This window comes from Prionailurus viverrinus, chromosome B1, assembly GCF_022837055.1.
Source record: "Prionailurus viverrinus isolate Anna chromosome B1, UM_Priviv_1.0, whole genome shotgun sequence".
Taxonomy (NCBI): domain Eukaryota; kingdom Metazoa; phylum Chordata; class Mammalia; order Carnivora; family Felidae; genus Prionailurus; species Prionailurus viverrinus.
In genome coordinates this window covers 171313102-171323381 of record NC_062564.1, presented here as the reverse complement: position 1 = coordinate 171323381, position 10280 = coordinate 171313102, and the positions used below count along the sequence as shown (strand labels likewise).

At 47.6% G+C, this 10280-nt stretch overlaps 1 protein-coding gene across 1 annotated transcript; it reads right to left on the bottom strand.

Annotated features, from left to right (window-relative positions):
• Positions 1-6723: 6723 nt before the first annotated feature.
• Positions 6724-9505, bottom strand: PHOX2B (paired like homeobox 2B). The gene is made up of 3 exons (XM_047857487.1): positions 9265-9505; positions 8230-8417; positions 6724-7239 (listed from the first exon to the last, which is right to left on the bottom strand). Exons 1-3 carry the CDS (start codon positions 9503-9505, stop codon positions 6724-6726), a joined length of 945 nt encoding a protein of 314 aa, XP_047713443.1.
• Positions 9506-10280: the final 775 nt, after the last annotated feature.

The window sequence follows — 10280 nt, the reverse complement described above, 5'->3', positions numbered from 1 at the left end:
ATCATCAAAAATGTTTTAATTTTCTTATGTATTAATTTTTTGTTTTAATTCCAGTACAGTGAACATACAGTGTTATATTAGTTTCAGGGGTACAATATAGTGATTCAACGCTTCCATACATCACCCAGTGCTCATCACAGCAAGTGCACTCCTTAATCCCCATCACCTATTTTGCCCATCCCCCCACCTACCTCCCCTCTGATAACCATCAGTTGGTTCTCTGTAGTTTAGAGTGTGTTTCTTAGTTTGTCTCTCTCTCTTTTTCCCCTTTGCTTGTTTGTTTTGTTTCTTAAATTCCACATATGAGTAAAATCATATAATATTTGTCTTTCTCTGACTTATTTTGCTTAGCGTTATACTCTCTAGCTCTATCTATGTCATTGCAAATGGCAATATTGAGATTTCATTCTCAATAATACTCCATTGTGTGTGTGTGCATATATATATATATATATATATATATATATATTACAGCTTCTTTATCCATTCATCTATCGATGGACACTTGGGCTGCTTCCATAATTTGTAATATAGTCATATATGTGTTTCTTTATTAATATATTAAATAACAAGATATAGTGGCTAGTCTAGTAATTACCATGATTTCAAATTAATGGGGAATATAAATGATACATTGAGATAGTTTCAAAAGCTCCAATGTGAAATAAAAATATCTATGACTTCCATTGGTGACAGTCACAGGTACTAACAAAATGTGGCTTTGTGGCCCACATTGATCATGAACAAAATTGCTCAGTTTCAGGTAGAGATTACTAAAAAGTCTAAAAAACCAAGACTAACACGATCCAAAATGTCTACTGTGGTGCTAGGGACATGGTTATAGGCTGTTTGCGGATAATCCTGCCTACTGGCCTAGGGAAGTAGCAGGTCGTTGTTTTCCAATATGGAGGTACCACTGGGTGAGGCATTCAGTCATTATTTACCCATGTAATTTTATGAATACTCACTCTAGAAATCAAGGCTGGAAAATTAAGGATTCAGGTGGGCTTTTCCCATTTGCGCCACCTATCTGTCATGTCAGGGATAAATAAGCCTAGAGGTTGACATCTACTCTTGACATCCATTCTGATCCACTGGCCGATGTTCCATTCTTCATAGACATAACTGTCTTTTTTCCTTTTGTGTTCCATACCTCTGCCTACTCCTTGTCTTGTTCACTTACCAGAAAGATACCATGAGCTATAAATACGCTGCCTTGCAGAGAACATTCTCCCTCCTCCTGGGGATCCCAAAGCCTGCCCCCTTTCAGGCTTTGAACTTCATTTCGAACCTGGCTGGGATACTTATCCCAACACCACTCCTCCTGTTGCCCTTTCTAACTTTCACTTCCCTTTATGAGTCTTTTTGCAAAATGAGATCTCTTCCCGGGTCTGGAAAGGTATGATTTTGTGGGCTGAAATGAATTCTTCCTCTTGCAGAGACTGTAAAGAACATGGGTTGTGGAGACAAACCAGATGGGGTTGGCTTCCTACTGTGTGATCCTGTCCATGTTACCTAACCCCTCTATGGCTCAGTTTCCTCCTAAGAAAAAAGTGGGAACAGTATTTTTTCCAGGGGGCAGTTGTGAGGACTAAATGCTTTAAAACTTGTAAGCTTAAAAATGCCTGGCATAGGGGTGCCTGGGTGGCTCAGTCAATTAAGCATCCGACTCTTGATCTTAGCTCAGGTCTTGATCTCAGGGTGGTGAGTTCAAGCTTGAGTTGGGCTCCACATTGGGTTCTGTGCAGGGCACGAAACCTACTGAAAAAAAAAATGTCTAGCATATAATGAGCACTCAGTATATATTAGTATTTTGTCAGCCCTTGGCTGTGACTGTTACCCTTAGCAAAGTTCTCCAAAGCCAACCTTTGCATATTCTTCACACTCTGTATTCCTGGGCTACTGACGTCAGTGACAATTGAGGGCTCTTTTTAACCTTCTGAAGCCTGGGCTAGAGAGATCAAGAAAGGATCTAGAAGTTTCTTCGTCATCATCATCATCATATCTGACATTTGTGGAAAACTTCCTGCTATGCTGGATGCTTGTACATTTTATTTCATTCCACCAATAACCCTACAAAGTCTGTATTATTATTCACATTTATAGTTGGTGCATCAGGCTCAAAGGGATTAAGTTACTTGCAGTCCAAAGTCATGTGGATCTTTTCCCTGAATTGAGGATCATCTCAATCTAGTCACAGGCTGTATTTCTAAGGATGTGGTATGGCCAGAGAGAAGCATCTGGGTGAGTTGTAGACAGCTACTATTTGCTTGGTTACCTGCTGTCCTCAGAAACCACTCTCTGGTTCTCTGTACTCAGCCATCTTGAAGGAGACTTGGCTTAGAGGTGGCCATCTGGCATCAGCTCATGCAGCTTTTGTGAAGTCACATGTGGTCCCGCAGTTGCCAGGAAAAAGGATGCCTTGATGAGCCAAAATGCAAATTCTTTAGGAGAGGAAAAGTGGAAGTGAGCTTGTTCACACTGTGCAGAGCTCCAAGGAAATGACACAACTCAAGAGACACAGTGTCCTGCCACTAGGCTCCATCATATTACAAGGGCATTATTTTGCATTTGATCATAAACTTGCCTCCTAATAGTTTGCCTCTTTGACCAGTAAGAGAGGCAGAGGTGACCCAAATTAAAAAAGAAGTTAATATTTAAAATACTGAAGCTGGGTGCTTCCAGACACTAAAAATGCAATCCGTTGGGAAGCCAAGGCAGTACGGGGATGGGAAGCATGTATTATTCCTCATTAATCTCCAGAGTTTCCCTTATCCTGGAGATAAGTTGCTCAAGCAAGTCAAGGCCAAGAGAAGGAAATTTGGGGATCTTCATCTAGTTTGCACCCATCTGAAAGGATTTCTAGGACTTTCACTGAGGTTTCTAAAATCTCTACTTTGGCTATTTGTTTTTCCTCTTCCTTCTTTCTCTTTTGTTCCTCTTTCTACTTCTTGTTTTCTTTCTTTCTCCTGGTCGTAAGTTGTCCAGAATGCCTGCCCACTGTTCTGGCCATCAGCTTACAGTGGCCCTCGATGCCTAAGGGAAGGCTAATTTTCTTCTAGCCAAGCCTAGGACTGGGTTACCTGGACTTTGAATGTTCTTTTCCTCTATAAATTCCTGTCCTACTTTTTGCCTCTCCTAGACCTTGTAAATTACACTTACAATCAAGGGATGGGATCTAAGGGATCTTGCAATTGTTGGCATTTTAGATCAGAACAATTAATGCCATTTCTTATGGAATATTGTCTTGGGAGTTTGCATAGAGCATTTAAAAAGATTTAAAAAATCTTTTTTTGAATGTTTATTTATTTTTGACAGAGAGAGAGAAACAGAGCATGAGCGGGGGAGGGGCAGAAAGAGAGGGAGACACAGAATCCAAAGCAGGCTCCAGGCTCTGAGCTGTCAGCACAGAGCCCAATGTGATGCGGGGCTTGAACTCACAGACTGCAGGATCGTGACCTGAGCCAAAGTTGGACGTTCAACTGACTCAGCCACCCAGGTGTCCCAAAAACAGATTTTTTAGACTACTTAAAAGTCCTTTAGAAACACTATTAGAAGTTAGATAAAACCCAAATGTTTGAAAATTCTAAAGGAAACCTGCCTGATTTGCTGAAAGCCATATTTGGATGCCTAAGGTGAGAAGCTCTGATAAATTCAAGCCAGATCAGTAGCTAATCCTCAGGCCAGAGGAAGCAGACTATGGACTCTCCTCAAATGAGGAGAACTGAGTCATCTATTGGTAAGGCCTGGAGAAGTACCACACAGGCTTCTGTTTGAAGAAGGTTGACCAACCAAACAGTTCAAGGAAGAAGCAGATTCCATTTTGGGGCTGTGATGGTGATTCCCTCCTTTCAAAAGGGGATCACTGAAGCTGCCAGCACTCCCTCCTCAACACACACACACACACACACACACACACACACACACCTATTCCCAAGGTAGTCCCAATTCTGGAACCTTCCTGTTTGGGTTTCTTACAATGTTGTTCAGTGGTTCTCATATCCTCTATAGAATTCATTAAAACACATAAATTGCCAGGCTGCACTCCCAGAGTTTCTGATTCAGTAGATCTAGGATGGAGTCTAAGAATTTGTGTATCTAACAAGTTCCCAGGTGATGCTGATGCTGCTGGTCCAGGGACCATACTTTGGGGGGACCAGTGGGGTAGTTAATGTTCAGGCTCTGTAATTAGAGTTCCTGGGTTCAAAGGCTGGCCCCATCACTCATACACTAGAGACTCTAGAGCAAGTTAACTTCTTTGTCACTTTAGCATCTCATCTGTTTATAAGAAAATGAGTATAGGAGTATTACCTGCTTTGTGGTGTTGTTTTGAGGGGTAGATGAGATAACGCATGGAAAGCACAGATAGCTACATGCAAGTGCTCACTAATTTCGGTTGTTGCCAGTGTTATGTCTCCAAACACATCAACCTTGCAGAGCTGTTCTCAGGTCAAGGCCTTCCGGATCCACTTGCCCACACAGAGACCCTCTGGTGTTCCAGGGTGCTGGCATTCTGCAAGGCTTAAGGAGGCTCTACCATTCAGACCTTACTAGATGCCCTTGGTCCTGAAAGCACCTGCACACGGAATCCTCACTTATGAGTCTTTCTCCAATCTGGGTATTCAAAAACTACTTCTGCTGTCACTGAGTCCCCTGGCCTCAGTGTAGGCATCCATGTGAACATATTTATCAACGCCCTAGTTGTGCTTTTATGTTTGGTGACCGCAAGACAAATAAACACAGACCAGAGAATCTTGCCTGCTATCCCAAGCACTAAATTTTATATTGGCTGAATTTGGATGCATGCATTTAGACTCCCTAATCTGCTTGGGTTTCCAGAGCTACAGTGGCTTCTAGATATTTTGTACAATTTCCTCTTCCTCTGTCCTCCCTTATAATTTCTAAAATTAAATTTAAAAAAAATATCAAGGAAAAGTCAGAAGAGTTCAATTGCTAGACTTGCTTTTTGTTTTTATTATCAACAATCAAGTTAATGGTACACTCTTGGAAAACTATATGCACATGTAGAAATATTTCCCTTTTAAATAGAAGCATTCATTATAACACATATAAATAAATTTGAAAATCTGAAACATAACTTATGACGCTTATGTTCACAAACATAGTCCAACAAGAAGAAAAAAGAAATCAGACAGACATGCACCTGATAACAAAAATATATACCATTGTCTGAACCTTGGTCTCTCTAAACACAAAGGAATTGAACCCGTGAGAACCTTATTACTCCATAAAGACACGCCATAGAGACTACAAGAAGAGAAAAACATTATACGGTCACGTAGAGGAGACGGTCTGTACTGATATTAACACGATACAATTGAGTCACAGAACACAGTTGTAGAAAGACACGGAAAAAGTTAAAGCCTCAACATTCAACTAATATCTATAGTTTGTGCCTTTTAAAATAAAAACAAAAACAAAAACAAAAAACAAATTCCAACAGAGATGTCTAATCTGCTTGAAGAATGGAATCATCAATATACAGTCCATCCACCATACAGGATGTGAGTCCATTTCCTATCAAACAGAAATGCAAACCGAGACACTTCTGCAAACTTGTGTGCACGCCTTTCTTTGCTCGGTAGGTTTCTCTGCAGCCAGTTGCGTGGACTGCAATTGACTCTAATCCAAAGCAGTGCCAAAAAGTTCGGTAAAAGCTGGTGGAAGAAGAAAATGCCGGTGGGAGGGGTTTGACAGGAGAGAAAAAAATAAAGGGAAGAATTGCGAAATAGGAGACCGTTCGCAGAGTTTGCGGATGAAAAGGCATCTCATGTATAGGGCATCTTTCAGGGCCGAGTGGCTGCAAAGATTCGGGGTTGGGAGTTGCAACTGTGTGGGGTTCGGATGCGCTAATGGCAGGATGGTGTTGGCGAGGTGGGACAGGCAGGTGGGAGCGAGGAAGTCACCTTGGCCGCGGGGACAGTCTGCACGAGTCGTCGCCTCAGCAACCCGAACCCAAGGACACGAGGGGAAGGGGGGCTGGAAGGCACCCTTACTTTCCCTTGAGGAGGAGCCCCAAGGGAGTCTGTGCTGTCAGGAGGGCGCAAATTTGGGGGTTCACAAGATAGAGCCCTCAGACGGTGCTAGCTTTAGCCTCCCTTCTTCCCCACCTTACTTGTTTTCCCTTGGATTTAAAAGCCTTTCCGGGTTGTTTGCTTGTTTTTAAAGTGATCTCTGCCTTACTAAATTTTTTTTTTTTAAGTTGAGGGGATTGTTTACTTTTTTCTTTTCCTAAGCAAGTCGCTGAGTCGGTTGCGCGCCCCCCCCCCCCCATCTCTCCCTGTCACCTGCTCGGGCCACAGACACACATTCCCCGAGACAGACATATACCGACACGCAGACACAGCCCCCCTGAGAGTGCCCCCGAGTCCGGGCCGCGCTGCACACCCCCCACCCCCCCACCCCCCGCCCCGGTCAGCAGGCTGAGCCCTGGCCGGTCTGCGCGGCCCCGAGGCAGGTGCCAAGCCAGGGAAGTTTTGAGTTTTGTTTGTTTGGGGGGTCACGATAGGGGGAGGAGGGGGGTTGAAATGGGGGCGCCATTTTCTCTTTATTCTTATCGCGATAACTTCGGGTTCTCGGTGAAAAGCCGCGGCAGCAGCAACGACAATAGGCTTGGGCCTACCCGCTCGCCCGCTCGCCCGCCCGGACCCGGCTCGCCCGCCGCCGCCGCCGCCGCCGCCGCCGCTGCCGCAGGATCGCAGATCAGAACATACTGCTCTTCACTAAGGCGGCTTTGGCACCGTTGGGTCTTTGGAGCGAAGATAGGACACTGGCGAAGGGGCCCCCGAGAGAATCCGGGATGGAGGTGATGGGCCCGGGGCCGGGAGCCCAGCCTTGTCCAGGGCCCCCGGCTGCAGCCAGACCCCCGGCCGCTGCCGCCGCCGCCGCCGCAGCAGCCGCCGCCGCAGCCGCCGCCGCCGCCGCCGCGCCTCCCTTGCCGGGTTCACCTCCCGGGCCCCCGGGCCCCGCAGCCCCCGGGGCTCCTGCCGGGCTGGGCCCGCCGCCGCCGCCGCCACTCGCCCCGCAGCTGGGAGTGGGGTTGGGGTTGGGGCCGGGGCCCCCAGTGCTGTCCGGGTCGGTACTCTTGGCCTCTTTGCTCTCGTCGTCCCGGGATGAATCGGACTTCTTTCCCGAAGAGCCGTTCTTGGCCGCGGCCGCGGCGGCCGCTGCTGCCCGCTCCTGCTTCCGGAACTTGGCGCGGCGGTTCTGGAACCACACCTGGCGCAAGGGGAGAGGAGAGGCGGTGAAGCAGCGCGAGAAAGCAGGAAACCCGCAAGCCAAGCGCGGAGTAGGACGGCTCACGTGCCGTATCTGTTTGTTTTAAACTCCTGGCGCTACCAGGACCCCTGCGCGCACCCCGCCACCAAGTTCGCCCCCGCGGGTGCGTCTTCGGAGAAACTTTCTTAGGGTCACCTGAGCATGCCAGGAAGAAGGCGGCTTGCAGGAGATGTTAAAAGGCCCCATGTCGCCGAGATTCCCTGAAAGGGAAGCCTTTGTATTGGCCAGACTTTGCTCAATTTCTTGAGCCACCCCAAACTCTCCATACCCCTCTAGGCCGCAGGTCTAAGGTTAAACCCTAATTGTTTGAAGGAGGGTATCTCTGGGTTTGACGCTCGCCGCCCATCCTGGCCTTTGAGCCCGAGGTAGCGTACAATGGGGCTCATCTGGAGTGGCGCCTGGCCAGCTCGTGAGTGCACCTGTGTCCCTAAAAGGTTAGGGTTAGCCGCGGTTCATGACCTTCATGGAGTCGCAGCCCCTTTGCAAATGTGATCCCAGTCATAGTTACCCGGGAAAGACACCTATACTCCACGGTTCCAAGTTAAAAGAACTTGAGTTAGGAGGCAGAAAAACAAAAACAAGAAACCCACGTATGATACGGGGGCAACGTCTGCACCCCCGCCACAAGTCATTTCCTGTCCCCCAAAGCCCTGCTCATTCACGTCCCAAGACCCCGAAAGTCTCTGCAGGGCTACCTGGGGTGGAAAACGCTTTGCAGCTGTGCACGTACAAACACGAGCGCACGCCCCAACCCTTCCTCGCGTGCACAGCCCTTCTGGAACTTGGCCTCTCTGTTCGGTCCTGGAGTCCCAGGCCCTCGTGTGGAGAGGCCCGGGTATTCCGAACCTCCAGGAGCACCGCCCGCTCCCCGCCTCCGTACCCTACCGGGCCGGGTGTGGCGAAGCAGGGTCGGTTTCCGGGCGCGCATACCTGGACTCGCGCCTCGGTGAGGTCGATCTTCAGAGCCAGCTCCTCCCGGGTGTAGATGTCAGGGTAGTGCGTCTCTGCGAAGACCCTCTCCAGCTCTTTGAGCTGCGCGCTAGTGAAAGTGGTGCGGATGCGCCGCTGCTTGCGCTTTTCGTTGAGGCCGCCGTGGTCGGTGAAGAGTTTGTAAGGAACTGGGGGACAACAGAGGGGACAGAGTGTGAGCGATACTGTCTGGAGCGCACGGGCCGCGGAGCCGGAACGTGGGGACTCCAAGATCCGGTAGCGCTGGAGCGGCCACCGACGCCGGCGCGGGAGACTGGCTGAGAGGAGCTGCGGAGAAAAACCGAGCAAATTAGTTATATACCGAAACAGGCAAACTCTGGGCTTTGGCAGGGTCCCTCCTGGCACGAGCACCTTTGGGTGGGTTAAAACAGCGCGCGGGAGACGACTGAGGGCCGGGGCACGGGATAATGCTTTGAAGAGGAAAGACGAGAGAGGGAAAAAAGTCCAAAAACATCAGTCGGAATATCAGGGAACCAGGGAAGAAATTACCCCATACTCCCACTGTTGGAACTTTTCAATTCTCAGAAGTTGACCCTGCCCAAAAGTTGGGGGAAAGTGCTGCAAAAAATAATGATAATAATAAATTTAAGAAATAATCATAAAAATGACCGGCGAAAGAGGTGTGAGCCGCTGTCGGTTCTTAAAAAAAGAGACACTGCCAGTAATGAGCTTTACTCTTTGTTATTTAATTATTTTCTAAGCTTTACGTCTCATCGCAAAGTAAATAAATTATGCCTATCATTTTGGCAGCTTAAGATAATTTTGTTGGCGGTTCGGGTGTGACTAGGATAGTGTAACCCTGTAAGTGAATTACCCCTCCCTGCAATCGCTTCTAACGTGATAAATTCTTTCATTTGTGTAAGCAAATTTCGTTTGGTAAATACTAAACACATTTCCATTTTCAAATGCAATCAAGGCTTCCTATATACGAGCGGAAAGGCGGCTTCCTCCGCTGAGAAAGCTGGCGGTCCTTACCTGCGGCGTACGGACTGCTCTGGTGGTCCCTGAGGGTGCCGAGGCTGCAGGATCCCGGCGTGAGGGACGGGCAGCCGGACGTGGCCCCAAAAGTGGTCCTTATCGGGTTATACTGGAAGCCACTGGCCTGGCTGCAGGAACTGAAGTCAGCATAGGCTGAAGCCAGGCTTGAGGTGTCCATCCCAGCCATACAGGACTCGTAGGCAGAGGAATTGAGGTAAGAATATTCCATTTTATACATTGAAAAGGCTCTGGATGGCTCAGCCAAGTGGAAAAATGAAATAAAAGATGGGTATGGAGAAGGTGGCTGGAGTGGGGAGATGTGCACAGCTCAACGCCTGCCTCCAAACTGGCCTCCTTACTACCAGCAGAGCCTAGTTTTATGAAAAAGCCTCCTATGAGATGCCTTGTCTGAGGTCTCTAGAGCATATAGTCCTCATAATAAACTTGGCTCTTTCCACTTGGACAATAGCAAAGCGGTTGGTCTTATTGCTGGCGCTTTTTACATGACAATAACTCATCCGTCTATTGGGCTGGCACTGGGGAACTGAGCTGTCCAACCTCCCTATCATTGATTCCTGCATCTCTAATTAGAATTTAATACCACACCATTACGCACTGAGCCCCTGATCCTCCCTTCTAACCAGCTCCCTGCCCTTTAATTCAATCACACTACTTGGAAATAATGAAAGTTGGGTGACGATTCTCCCTGATCCAATTTCCCCGAGCTTTTAAGCCTTTTTAACTGATCATATACCTTAGGCATAAATTGAGATAGTGTGTGTGTTTTCCCTCTTCTTCGTCCTCTTTTTTTTTTTCTTTCTCCCCCTCGGTTAGGGAGAAGAAACCTTGATGTCATAGAAAACCTGTTTTGTAAGAGCGTTACACGCTCAATTTAACAACAAGCCTACCCCCCGAAGTGCATGAAATGTTATAAAGGACTGGGACATTGGCAAGACTCAGGCGCCCTGTAACATAGAGTAAGTGGGCCAAGGGGGTTTATGTGAAGGATAAGC